Source organism: Eubalaena glacialis, chromosome 7 (assembly GCF_028564815.1).
Source record: "Eubalaena glacialis isolate mEubGla1 chromosome 7, mEubGla1.1.hap2.+ XY, whole genome shotgun sequence".
Taxonomy (NCBI): Eukaryota; Metazoa; Chordata; class Mammalia; order Artiodactyla; family Balaenidae; genus Eubalaena; species Eubalaena glacialis.
In genome coordinates, this window is record NC_083722.1 from 75587354 (window position 1) to 75601221 (window position 13868).

Below are 13868 nucleotides of genomic sequence, written 5' to 3' on the forward strand. Positions count from 1 at the left end.
GCATGAGCTGTACCACTGCTTTGATTTTTCCATCTGATCCTGGAATATCCTGGCTCCTGTGGCCCACAACACTGCCCCCAAGGTGTAACTGGTTGTTTTCACTCTTTGATGTTTTTCTCCTTCCCTCAGCTGCCAAACTTCCAGCGGGCCCTGTTCCAGCAAGTGGTTGGAGCCTGCAAACCCTGCAGTGATCCCAATCTGTCTGTGGCTGAAAAAGGTATAATTCCCTTTCCCAGGTGGCCTCCTCCCATGTTTATCCCCATCCTGAGCGTCTGACTTTTGTCCCTAAGCACCAGCTGGCCAAGGCTGAGCCACACTCTAATGCCCAGGCCAGTCTATCTGTCCAGAGTCCTGACCAGTTCCTGTGTTCACTATTTAACCCACGTCTGGCTTGATGCTAAGGTTTGGATCCTGTTTGTTTGTATCTCTCCCTCCCCAGGGCCCACCCTCTGAGAAGCCCCAGCTGCCACCTGCCCTGAGCCCACCTTTATGAAAACTTGGGCTGCCATATGCAAACGGTGGGCAGCCACTCCCCGGGGCTCCTCCCAACCAGCCCCAGAATTCAGCAGGCCCTGTGGCCCCTTTGGTCCCTCTCAACTTGGGCCCACGGGGACCTCTCCTTGTTGCTCAGAACAGGCCTGTGGCCAAGTCTGCCCCCAAGAATAATGGGAAGGATAGGCCATGGCAAAGTGAGTTTCCCAGAGACAGTCCTGTCCAAGGGACTTCAGTCCTCCTATAGCCGCTCTGGCCTGCAGCTACTGTGAGTCCATTTTTTACACATTGCAAGTCCAACAACTATACCATGAGACTAGGCAATAATTAGAACAGAGGCTGTTTATAGATAGTGGAGTTTTACCCTGTGTTCTGCTTCAGCAAGCTGAAGGAAGAACCAGACTTGAACCCATATGACCCCAGCCCAAACACGGAGACCTGAGTTCATTTAACATAGAACAATACCTGTGTGGGGACTATGCTAAGCCTACCTGCCACACAGAACCGTACCCATGTCAGCCCGCTCCCTGTAGGTTCCCCTCCCCTCTCCTCCATCTGTTGGAGTTCAGGGCACACTTAGTCCCCCGCAATACAACCTGCTGTCCCATCAGAACATGTCCCTCCAAAGCTGTTGTCATGTCATCATTGCACCTCTTCACCAAGTACTGTCTGCTGTTCCCACTGTCATTGTTCCTCCCTTGCTCATCATGGAGGATATGCCTCTCTGTCCTCTTTAAGGAGACCACGCACGGGGTCCATGACCTCAGTGCCTGGTAGGCATCAGCACCGGGTACTCAACCACAAAGGGCATGGAGGTTCTGGCTGAAGATGCCTTCCTAGCCTCAAGGTTGCACATCCCCAAAACATGCGGCTTACCTGGACCCCTGCACCTGTGCCCCAAAACAGAGTGCCCTTTTGGCCTTGAGGGCCAGAATCCACAGTGGCTTCTCTTTACCTGAGTTGTGGAGCAATCTCAGATCTAGCCAAGAGCACAGATGGGCTCAGAGCTCAAGTGGGTGCTGGTGGCCAGACCAGGACCTTAATGCCAACCGGACCCAGAAGAGCTTCAGGCTTCAGACCAAGCTGCAGCAAGAAGCTGGATATGCCCACCACCCCCCAGGTGTGGGAAGGAAAGAGGGTTGTCTCAGAACAAAGGCTGAGCCCAGAGCAAGCCCATTTAGGCCACAAAGCCAGTGCTCAGTGCGTAGCAAACTAGACATTTGCCTAGGGGGAACACATAGGCCAGAGTAATAACTCCCTAAGTCTCTACCTGGATCCTCCAGGGCAGGAACTGTGCATACTTGTCACCATTCTCTTGTCATTGGGATCTTGAGTCCCATGAGAACTCCACTTCTCACTTACATGTGTCTCTCTTTGCCAGGCAGTGACTCCCAGACCAAGCAAGCCTGCCCTCGAGGCTGTGGGCTGTGCACAGGGGACCTCAGGCCAGTGGTGGCCCGTAACAGAGAGAGAGAGAAATGGCCAAGACACAGTGGGGATTGCCCCTCTTCTCCTAGGATAGGTCTGTGCATCTTAGATTTTCCAGTAACCCCAACGCACTTGTGCTATATGGCACAAGTTCACTGGTCTCAATGGTCACCAACAGCAGGCTACAGGGTGAGCTTGATGATTTCTGGTTCACACGGAGGGGCTCAGGCAGGTACCCTTTGTACACCATTGCAGCCTTGCCAGCTTTCTTCCCCCATAGCGTTCCTACCTGCAAGATCCTCTGGGCCCTTGTGGGTAAACTTTTGCAGTCCCACAGTTCTTCCGGGGTCTAGATGTGCACATGAGATCTTGGGCTGTCAGAGCCCCTTTGGGGAAGCTGCCCAGACCCACCTCCAAGCTTCTTATTCCGTGAGGTTTGGTGGCTTTTTATGGAGATGGAACTTCTCCTTTTCGGGAGAGGGAGGCTAAGTGCTGAGGACCAGGAAGCTCATGCTGCATCTTGAGGAAAGCCTACATGAGAATAGGCCTGTCCTGTTCTTAGGGTGGCTCAGGCTCTCTGAGGAGGCCTTCTGGTGGAATCCACCTGGTGTTCACCAGAGTCAGAATTCTTTCCTCCCTTCAGTGGACAGCTGAGTGTCTGTCTACCCAATCACTGCCACGCCCTCCCTTCTGCCACCAGCCGTCAGCCATCCCATGAGACTGAGCCACGCTCCTCAGAACTGAAGCTGTTGAGGTCGTTGAGTTCTACCCTGTGTTCTGCTGCAAGCCCACAGCAGTTCTGGACCAGTGAGGAGGACTAGGGTGGACATCACCCATCACCTTATCCCTGGACCACATGGGGCCCAGCCCCTCCTGGCCACATCCTCCTCAATGGCTAAGCTACAGCTCCTTCCCTCCCAGGGCCTCTCAGGTCCCATTAGGCCCTGGCATTCCCCACTCAGGACCTGGAGTGGGAAGAACCCAAACCCCAGCCTCGTCAGGCTCACTTTAGCTATGACTGCCTCAGAACAAAGCCAGTGGGTAGGCCGCTTCTCTCTCTAGGAGAGCCCAAAAGGGAATTGGTGCCTGTCTGGCTTTGTAAGAGAAAGGGTATATTTCTTGTCAGTGTTATTTGTTCTCCAGGAGGAGTTGGCCAGTAGCATTCACATGCCCCCCTTCTGCTCCTCGGACCCCAAGGTCCAGCCATTCCTCCTCTCCTCTCCCCTCCTACAAAGTCACACACCCCAGCTGTGGCTGAAGGGCCAGTATTCTGGCACTGGACTTCTTCCTTACCATAGGTGGACACCCTGTGTTTCCCTTTGTCCAGGGCCCGCTCTACCCTGCATCCATAGCATGTGGGTGCCAGGAACTGGGCCTCTCTACATGCCCCAAAGCACCCATGGGCTCCACAGCCCTCCCTCCTCTCTGGAAGCAGTGGTCCCTGCTGGACCTGGGCCATGACTCACAGGCTTTAGACTCTCCTCCAGCAGACACAGTGAATACCAGTCCTTATCTAGAAAACCCCTGTGCATCCCAAGCCCGGCCAGTGGGCACAGAAGCAACAGGGATGGGCAAAGCTTGTACGTACCACAGGCTCTTTGTGGGGCCAGCTTGGGGACAGCTCCTGCCCACTCCCTGGCCGTGCACCAGCTGTGGATGGAGGCAGTCTCTGCTGCCCGCCCATCCTGCTCCCTGCTTTTCCCATTGGGCCAGGGCTATGGGAGAGCCCTGAATCCTGACCTTGGTAAGACTCTCCATAGGTGCGCGCTCGCAGTCTCTCTCTCTCTCTTTTTTTGCAGTCCCATCGGCCTGTTTGACTCTCCTCTTCTCACCTCTTCTGTTCTCTCTTCTCCTCCTGGCAAGTCCTGGAGGCTGCAGATGCTCACTCCTTGCTGCACTTTCTCTCCGCTTACCGTATCCTGAGTACTCTTCAGACATCAGTTCACTCTGTTGCCATCCTCTTAAGTGGCTTCTGTCCTGACCATGGTCCCCTGTGGGCCACAGTGTCTTGCTTGGCCAGTGTTTTGTGTCTTAGGAGCTGGCGTGCCACTCCCACGTGTGCTGAGTACATAGTATGCACCTGCAGAAGCCATAGGCTGTAGGACAGGCTTCTCTCAGAGGGTGGCTCAAGAAGTAACCTCCCTTCATGCCATCTGTTTTCACCCTTCAGCGGTGCCAGCAGCCCCCAGCAGCTGGAGCCTGGATAGCGGAGCCCGAGAGGCCCAGCCCTTCCTGTCTGCCCACACGGGGTGCATCCTGGCCCCCCCAGTGCCTCCCCGAAGCCTGCTGCATGGTAAGAAGACCTCCAGCGGGTCCCCCAGATAGTCCCCAGTCTCAGATTCTACTCACAGGCAAGGGCAACAGCCCTCCAGGCTGAGAAGATGGGCCGACTCAGCCAAGGAAAAAACATCCCCACTGCAGGAAGGATCCTGCTGGGCTTTGGGGTCAGTGAGGTTTCCAAGCACAGCAGGTGAGCTCAGTGAGGCCTTTCCAACCGTGGAGGCTGAAGACATCAGAACTGACCGTGCCAAGCATGATACTCACCAGCCTGTCGTCGCCAAGCAGTGGGCTGAGAGCTCCACTGTCTGCGGTCTGTTGTTCCATGGGCTCTGATGCACTCGACCTTCTTGACCTCCTGTGTAGCATGGGTGTCTTTACTCCAGCAGCTTGTTTTGGAGAACTTCAGTGAAAAGAGAGGTTTTCCAGTGGCCTTCAATGCTGAGGGGTTGCAGGAGACTCACATCTGTCCAGTTGGCCCTGCAAGATATGCTGACTTGCAGCGCAAGAAGGGCCCAGCTGAGGCTCTGGTTCTGTTTCCTTTGCAGGTCATTACTCCCTACACTTTGACGCCTTCCACCACCCCCTGGGTGACACCCCCCCGGCCCTCCCAGCCCGGACCCTGCGCAAGGTAATGAAGGTGACACCCCCACCAGGATGTGAGAGGAGTCATCTCAGCTGCTAGAATTACCCCTGAGACACCTGAGGTCTACCTCTCCTGCTTCTGTCCGTGAGAGCCCAGCATGGCAGAAGCTGGGGGTGGCCAGAGCCACATTTGGGATGCACATGACCAATGTGTCCTGCAACAAATGTGATGGGGGCAGGGAAGTCAGAGGGTCCTGGAGACGGCAACACATGTTACCCAGAGTATGTGAGCAACGAGCAGTGAGAAGCCAGGGGGTTCCCTTCCAACACCCAACTTATCAACACACCACAGTTCAAGACGTAAAGAAACATTCCTGTGGTGGATCATAGAGCACTTTAAACTGGAGTCCACTCAAAGCAAGACGCATCAGATACCAGACCTTTACGAAAAACTCGTTAACTTTTCTGCAAATTGGAAAAGACTGTCACAGATTTTGGCAGCAGAATGCACTCATCTGGTCCATGGCCCACTAGGGTTCTTTCTACCCTCACCAACTGGCCTGATGACCCAGCCCTTCTGTCTGTACCCCAGAGCCACAGCCAGCAGCCTAGGACATGGCTTCAGGGGGCACAACTGCCCAGCAGCCAAGACAGGGCCACTTTTTAGCCACAGAAATGCAGGTGATTCTGGGGCTCCACTGGCTTGTTGGGGGCAGGGAAGAGCTAGGGGGTGACTGATGATGAAACAAGAAACATGCTGTTGATGAGGATTATTTTAAAGTTCATTAATAAGCAGACTCTTGGTCTTCTCTTCCCATGGTGGGCCAGCCAGCCTGTTTGGAAAGAGGGATTCTAACATTTCTACCTTTTCTTTTGCAGTCTCCTCTCCACCCTATCCCAGCCTCCCCCACAAGCCCCCAGTCGGGCCTGGATGGCAGCAACTCTACGCTGTCTGGCAGTGCCAGCAGCGGTGTGTCTTCCCTAAGCGAGAGTAACTTTGGGCACTCCTCGGAGGCCCCTCCTCGAACCGACACCATGGACTCTGTGCCGAGCCAGGCCTGGAATGCTGACGAAGATCTTGAGCCGCCCTACCTCCCCGTCCACTACAGCCTCTCCGAGTCCGCTGTCCTGGACTCCATCAAGGCCCAGCCGTGCCGAAGCCACTCAGCCCCGGGATGTGTCATCCCTCAGGACCCCATGGACCCACCTGCGCTGCCCCCCAAGCCCTACCACCCCCGCCTGCCGGCCCTGGAGCACGACGACGGTGTGCTGCTGCGCGAGGAGGCCGAGAGGCCTCGGGGCCTGCATCGCAAGGCCTCGCTGCCTCCTGGGAGCACCAAGGAAGAGCAGGCTCGCATGGCCTGGGAGCACAGCCGAGGGGAACAATGAGGGGCAGGGAGGCAGCTGGGACACCACCCTCAGTGAGCAGCTTGCCCCACCACTCCAGGTCTGAAAAGCAAGTCCCCCCGCAGGGAGCCAGAGAGGCCTGGCACTCAGGAGAGGACCACCCCGAGTCTACATTCTACTGCCGTGAACTCATGTGTTGCCATGTACAGAGGCCACAGCAGCATGAAGGGTTGTGGCTTCTCTTTTTATTTCATTTTCTACATTCCATTTCTATGGATTTTCCTTTTTCCTTTGTGGAGTAGATGCTTTCTTCCTCCTGCAGTTCCAGACTACGTGGAGCTATATGGAGATATTGCACAGACAGAATCGATTGCTTTGCAGGGCCCCAGGGGGTAGGAGCCCAGGCCCTCCCTCCAGGGAAGAGATGCACAGAAGAATGGAAATTGCACTAGGGACCTCTTCCTTTGCTGTGTGGACAGAAGAGCTCACGGTTGTATTCAGGGATTGGAAGGACCACGTGGACTACGTCACCGGTGGACAAGGGGGCTACAAGCCATTTTGCACAAATGTCTGCCCACCTGCTCCCTCTTCCATCCAGGAGTGTGCAACTGAGAGGCTGGCTAGACCAACCTGCCAGTTCAGGCATGTGACCTGGCCTAACTGCATGCCCAGGGCATACTGCCAGGCTTCCATGGGCCAGCCCTGCCTCCTACTCTACCTTGGATTTTTCCCTCCATCGTTTTTATTTCTGACCCTTTGCCCCTCTCCACTCTTAATACACCCCATGCCCTGCAGGAGCCCCCTTGGTGCATGGATCTGCAGTGGTTATCTCCTACCCTCTGGAGCTTGAGTGGGGGTGTAGCGCCAGAGGGACTACCCTCGCCACCTTCCTCCCCAGGGCCCGGGCAGCCACGTGTTGAGAAACAAGCTGATACAGGAGTGAGGCTGGGGTGTGGCAGGGGCCGGAAATCCTCTAAACTTTCAGACGTGGCCAGAGTGCCTGTCATCAGCTCCTGAATCAGGGATTATCAGCACTACCTCCAAGCAGTGGGGTTGGCTGCCCAGCCAGGCTTCTACGGCCGGAGGACTTGTGGTCAGGTTCAGCAAGCTCCTGGGTAAAAACGGTGGCAGGGAGCTTCTCCTCTTAGAAGCAGAGAGCCACGCAGGTTGAATTGTCCTCTCCCAGTAGCCAAGTGCAGGGCCTCAGCTCCAGGCCCGTGGGGACCACCACTCAGCGTTCAGGGCGGGCAGGAGGACAGTTTCTCCAGCCTCCCCAGTCTGTTGGGCAGAAGGCAGTGGTGTCTTTATAGGAAACTCTTTCAGGTCAGGGCACCGATTTTCCTCTTGGTTTATTATTTGCGGGAATAGGGTAGGGTGGTAATAATATTTTACCAGGGTGCTTCTAAGTTACTTTTAAAAAGTCTATGAAACATTTATTTGCTTGCATTCACAACTTTGATGGTCCCAAGGCTGCCTTCTCCTTGTTGAGCAGGTGTGTTCTCCCCTAGTTCCTCTTCTGCTGGCCCATCTGACCTCCATGGTTAGGGTGTTTTTCACTTGTAAACAAATGCCAGGTTGTTTAATAGGAATGCCAGCAAGTAACCTATGAGGAAAGATGGGGGGCCGCATTAGCTTCAGGGCGTCTGGGAGTGTTTATCACCGTTGTGGGTCCTTTCTGATACTTCGAGGGTGACTCCAAGCAGAGTGGGTCAGTCCTGGCAGGCCTGGACCATCTGGTGTTCACAAGTGTGACCGTCGGGGACTAGCTTTGGATTTCTTAGGTAGGAGAGCATATTTAGGTTTTAGGGCACTTCTGAACCTCAATCCCTGGACAAGGCAGTCCTCACATAAGAACATCTACCTTCTCCACCTGGTGGCATGGGAGGGTAGAGAGTGGAATGTGGGTTCATTTGGCCTTGCCTTATACAGGGTGAGCCCGGTTTGTTTTCCCTCTCCATTTTCCCTAATTCGATGAAAAGGACATAATCCAAATTCCTTTCATTGGAGAATCAGCCAGTCTGAAGGGAAGTAGGAGGCAAGAGATGAGAATCCTCTGAAAAGATTGTGAAATACTGATTTTCATTCTTTCAAGCTTATTTGTAAATACCTATTTGAATGCTATGTATTTGTACAGGAATTTGAGCAAAAAATGTATAGAGTGTGATGTCCAATTGGTATTCAGCCCTATAAATGTGTTTTTAACCTCTGGCATTCTGTGCTTATTTAAAATAAGAAAACTTCTAACCATTTCTTTTGTGTATTTATGTTTAAAATAAGAAGTGACTTAAAAATGGTCTTACCTGTACCAGAAAGCAAAGTTAAAGAAAAAAAAAATTTGTACTGGTGTCCCAAAAGGTATTTTACTGTATATATTGTGGTAGCATGTTCTAAATCCAACAAGTAATGTGAATTTTAAATGTAAATATCTGCCACTTTATTTCCCCCCTTTCCCCACTCCTTTGACTGCTGTGATGTGAATTAAAGATGAATACCTGATACTGACCCACTGAATTCACTGAATTGGGAGCAGCGCAAGTGCCCCTCTCCAACCCTTGTCGCTAGGCTCCAAGCCCTTTTAGCCCCATAGAAATCTCCTTTCTGCCCTGAGCGCAGAGCCAACCTTTCCCACGTCCTGCCTTCAAAGACAGGTAGCCAAGCCCTGCCTGCCCTGGAAATGAGGGCAGCCAAGGGCCCTGAGCGCTCAGTGGGAAGCAGGAGGCGGCGTGCCAGCCACGTCGGCCAGGCTTCCGAGGCTTGTGAGGAAAGGGGGGCACCTCTTCCCAGCGTGCGGGACAAGCCTCCGAACCCCCAACCTCCCCACTCTGAGGCAGGATGCTTCTGATCCCAAAGCCACGCAACCAACCCTGGCCCGGGTGCCTCTCTGAGCTCTGGGAAGGCAGCCCGGAGGAGAGCCCTTCCTACGGGCGCCCCTCCAGCCCACAGTCTGTCCACCCCGGCCCGGGTACCCCTGACGGCCCGCGCGAGGCGGGCTCCGGCTACCCGGGGCTCAAGAGGGTGGGCGCCTGAGCTGCTGGGGCAATTCGGACGTGGCCCGCCGGCCTCGCAGGCGCCAGAGCCTCCGCAGGGGCTCCCCAAAGTCTAGCCCCCCCCGCCTACGTGATCCTTTAAAAAAAAAGGAAAAGAAAAAAACAACCTCTTCGGAGCCTCGCCTGCCGCCGCCCGCCGTCCCTGCGTTGTTGGGTTGCGGCTGGCCCCAGAGCCCCTGACCTGCGCCACGATTCGGGGCCTGGGCGGGGAGGTCCGTGGGTTTTTCGGGCCGACTTGGGGCCCAGAACACGGGGTACGCAGGCCAACCCTACTTCAGCCGGCAGCGCTCCGCCTCAGCCACTCCCGGGAAACCTACCCAAGATGGCAGCCCGAGCCGCTTCCGCCGCCTCCACGGCCGCTTCCTGCCGGCCGCCCTGGTTCAATCAGCGGCCGACAACTGTCTAGGGCCGAGGGCGGGCGACGCCACCAGCCAATGGGGAAGGGCAGCGTGGAGCCGCCCGTCTGGGCTCCGAGGCGCGTGGACCAATGGGGACATGGCGTGTGGGAGGGCGCGGAGGGCACCCGCCAATGGGGAGCCACGGCGCGCGGCCTGGACCTGGAGGAAGCGCTGCTCTGCGGGCGCGGTTTAGTCGGGCGGCGGCGGGTGGAGGAGGATGTGGGCTACGCACGGGCTGGCGGTGGCGCTGGCTCTGAGCGTGCTGCCGGGCAGCCGGGCGCTGCGACCGGGTGACTGCGAAGGTGCTGCGGGGTTGGGGGTCCGTGCGCTGTGGCCCGCCTGGCGGCGGCGCCGCCAAACCTAACCAAACCACTGAGCGGCCCAGTGGCAGGGGCTGATACGGGCGGGGGCGGCGGGGGAGGCGGGGGCGGCCGACCCCAGCGGGGTCCGCCAGAGGAGGGGCCGACGCCGGGCCTAGAAAACATTTCCTGGGCCTACAAAACATTGGTCCGACGAGAAGTTGGGACTAGATCGTGCAGAAAACTTGGCCTGAAATTGGGATAACGCTGGAGTTTTGGTCCTTTCCCATCACTGGGCAGAGGCTCTCGGCAGCGGCCCTGGCCGGGGTGGGGAGTCCTGAGGGCCGGCCGTGGGCACCGCGCCTTGTCTGATGGGGTTGCGAAGCCGCACCTCGGAGTTCGGTGTCGTATTTGGAAATGAGCAGCATTTGGATCGCTTTTTTCTTCGGCCTCCAGTTTGTCCATTTATGAGGTCACAGTGAGTCCATCTCAAGGACACGTGTTCAGTCTCGGCTTAAACTTTATGGAAAAAGCAGGGAGGAGCCGTTTGTGGGTCATTGGGTGATGCTCGTTCCCCGTATGCCCCGGGTGAACCAGGGGACCCAGCAACCCGGAGCGCGGTTCTGTCTACCTGTGGGTACCTGAAAAAATCGGTGATGGAAAAACTCACCTTTCTCCGTGTCTCCTATTAAAATTGCTGACGGAGTTCCCTCCTGGTGAATTGCGGTGCAACTTGGTGATTGCTGAGCATCTCCCTTCCCTCTCTTTTCCAGTTTGTATTTCTTATCTGGGAAGATTTTACCAGGACCTCAAAGACAGAGGTGTCACATTCTCACCAGCCTCTATTGAAAAAGAACTTATAAAGTTCTGCCGTGAAGCAAGAGGCAAAGAGAATCGGTTGGTGAGTAGCTGTCTGATCCTCCCCAAGCTGGCCCTGGCCAGTGTTTAACCCTCTGCTTCACAGGCGTCGCAGTAAAAGGCCCTGCCCACTTGTCTATTCAGGAGGCCAGATGTTCTGTCAGTTAACTAATGTGGGACTGAAGGGCTTTCTGTGTTCTGCAGTTGTGATGTTACCCTCTTAGTACTGATTAAGCACCTACTGTGTGCTGGGCACTGGAAATATCAGGGGAGAGCAGTGACAGGCAAATGATGCAGTGGGATGGGTGTCATGCAGAAAATGGACCAGGATGGAATGAGTGGGTGCTGATTTAGACAGTAGTCAAGAATTCTTCTGAGAAAGGGTCATCATTGTGAAGGGGGAAGAGCATCCCAGGCAGAGGGAATAGCCAGTGTGAATGCCCAGAGGCCAGAGCAATCTTGGCATGTGTGAGGGCAATAGAAGATTACAAAGTGTGCCCAGGATAGGCCAAGGCTGAATTGAGGACAAGAACCCTAATGAAACGATGGCTTTTGTGGCTTTAACTTCCCTGGCAGTCTCTGGTTTGTCTGTCTTTCTGTTTAAAGGTTTGAACCGTGGTGACTTTTAAATTCATCTGGTGGCTGTCAGCTCTGGGACCAAGCGTGTATTAAGAGCCTTGGGTTTACACTGACTGAATCTGACTGCCAATACAGGCGGGGCATGGGAAAATGAGGCCCTGGCAGAGAAAGAAGATGTTTTCAGATGTCAATATGCTTTGGAGGAGACAGCTCTCAAGTGGCACCTTCTGAAGGCCATTGTCCTTTCTTGCTGCAGTGCTACTACATTGGGGCCACAGATGATGCAGCCACCAAGATCATCAACGAGGTGTCGAAGCCCCTGGCCCACCACATCCCTGTGGAGAAGATCTGTGAGAAGCTCAAGAAGAAGGACAGCCAGATCTGTGAGCTAAAATACGGTGAGCGTGGCCTTATTTAACCGACACCGAACCCCCTCTTTGCTCAGGCATTAATGAAGTTTACTTTCTAGCTGGGGAAGGCACGTGATAAACTAGAGCCTTCACGAGTGAGTTACACAGCATGGTTGGTGGTGTTAAATGGTGGGGGGGGGGGCGGCGCAGTGCACAGACTCACCTTGCATCATGGTGGGTGGAGGTCAGAATAGGCCTCATCGAGGAGGTGACATTTCAGCAAACTTTGAAGGAGGTGGGGGATTAGCCAAGGGCATAACTAATGGAGGAGCATTTCAGGCAGAGGAAACAGGCAGTGCAAAGGCAGCCAGTGGCATGACAGATGGGTGGGCAGGTCACAGAGGGCCTTGCAAGTTGGTGAAGATTTGGCTTTTAGTCTGAGGGAAGATGAGAATGTTGGTTTTCGGCCAGAGAAGGGATGTAGTCTGACTTGCCTTTAACAGGCTTGTCCTGACTGCAAGCTCTGAAGGCCCAGCGATCTTTATTATTTTGAAAAGAATGGCTGTGTCCCAACAAGAAGGCCCAAGATTATGGGCACACAGCATCTCTTTTGCTGAATAAGTCTCTGGTGGGAAAAACAGTTCAGGTCTTCAGAAAGAGTCAGGGCCAGGAATCATTGTCCTCTTCTGTAAACTTTAAACAGCACCAACATATTTTATTGTGAATTGAGTGTCCAAGGGCTGTGTTCGCCCACTTGTGTCAAGGATAACTGGTCTTCTGAGAGTGATCCTGGTTCAGTCCTGATGACTCAGGGTCTCTCTGTGGGCACAAGTGGTCATGGAAGAGTAAGCTCCTAACTCAAGGGCCCGACCAGGGTCTGTGTTGGGCAGTTGAGGCTAGGGGATCTATCTGCTCTGTCACCCTGAAGCTCTTATTCTACAGTGGTGTGGGCTGCACTGTGACTATTTAAGAGGCACTTGGAGTGAGGAGCCACATTCCTCCTATAAGGTTCCTCCTGTAAGGACCACATGGCCTCCAGCCCTGTCCCTGGTGACACTGCATGTCTGTGGTGGACATTGCCAGCATGAGACCCACCTTCCTGGTGAAGGGGCCTGGGCTAGTTCCCCCTCTTGGGGGCAGTGGGCACTGACACACCTGCATGTGTCTCTCTCCCTGCAGTCAGTAGGGCTGCTTGTTTTAAGGGATGGTTTGGATGTGCGGGACTATTGGGGTCCGCTGTTCCTCCCACCCAGCTGGTTATTCTCCCTGCTCTCTCCAGACAAGCAGATCGACCTGAGCACAGTGGACCTGAAGAAGCTTCGAGTTAAAGAGCTAAAGAAGATCCTGGACGACTGGGGAGAGACGTGCAAAGGCTGTGCAGAAAAGTCTGACTACATCCGGAAGATTAATGAACTGATGCCTAAATACGCCCCCAAGGCAGCCAGTTCACGGACTGATTTGTAGTCTACCCGATGCCTGCTGCACCTGAGGGGAAAAACACTTCATCTGTGTCAGTCCCAAACAGCCTTTTTGTAATTTATTTTTTAGGCAGGCTCCTGACAAAGTCAGGCTTGAAGCCTGGAGCTTTCCTGATGATGCTGGGTCCACAGCGCCCCCTTGGGGGGGATTCACTTTGTTCTGTTGCCGATTTACTCTAGGACTTCAAAGTATGTCTGAGATTTTTTTATTAAAGGAAGAAAATTTCTAGCTGTCCTTGAAGAATTAAAGTGAATACTGAAATTGGGTTTTACCCGTAATGAAGATTTCACCGGTTTATGCTTTCCAGTTTATAAAGTTTTCAGGTATATTCACATTTGTCCCCCGACCACCAATCAGTGCTGGAGATGCCAGGGGGACTGAGGCACGTGGGGTTGTGCAGGACCGGAGGGTCTCTCAAGGAGAATATTGGGCTTGATACCCCCAGCCCACAGGGACTGTCTTACCCATATGAGAGGGGCTGACATGGGGCTTGGCTGTGAGCAGGACTGAGGTTTAGTGCACTTTTCTGTGACGATGACTTCAATAACTGCATATGTTCAGTACTGTCACATTTCTAAAGATGCTGATGGCCTGGCTACCTCCACCAATCAGTGTCCAGATCTGGCCATCTACTTGCTCATCTGAGTCTGTGGTCTAGTGTCAGTCCTAAGTCTCTGGTGCCTAATTGGGATTTTGCAAGACTGGCAGGAGTTGGTTTGTACGAAGAGC

At 54.3% G+C, this 13868-nt stretch overlaps 2 protein-coding genes and 1 long non-coding RNA gene across 3 annotated transcripts in view; 2 read left to right on the plus strand and 1 right to left on the minus strand.

The window, feature by feature from the left end:
- DOCK3 (dedicator of cytokinesis 3) overlaps positions 1 to 6171 on the plus strand; it is a 362194-nt gene extending 356023 nt beyond the window's left edge. The window contains exons 50-53 of the mRNA XM_061197475.1: positions 130 to 217; positions 4091 to 4213; positions 4746 to 4828; positions 5662 to 6171. Coding sequence (XP_061053458.1) covers positions 130 to 217; positions 4091 to 4213; positions 4746 to 4828; positions 5662 to 6171 — 804 coding nt within the window. The remainder of the gene's footprint in view (positions 1 to 129; positions 218 to 4090; positions 4214 to 4745; positions 4829 to 5661) is intronic.
- A 1290-nt stretch (positions 6172 to 7461) lies between these two features.
- Positions 7462 to 9539, minus strand: LOC133094726 (uncharacterized). The gene is made up of 2 exons (XR_009701491.1): positions 9494 to 9539; positions 7462 to 7732 (listed from the first exon to the last, which is right to left on the minus strand). It is a non-coding gene; the product is annotated as an uncharacterized LOC133094726 (long non-coding RNA).
- A 124-nt stretch (positions 9540 to 9663) lies between these two features.
- MANF (mesencephalic astrocyte derived neurotrophic factor) lies at positions 9664 to 13417 on the plus strand. The gene is given in 6 exon segments (XM_061196901.1): positions 9664 to 9701; positions 9703 to 9780; positions 9782 to 9876; positions 10647 to 10774; positions 11567 to 11708; positions 12940 to 13417. Coding segments are annotated over 6 exon segments (666 nt in total). The 3' UTR covers positions 13125 to 13417.
- The last annotated feature ends 451 nt before the right edge of the window (positions 13418 to 13868 follow it).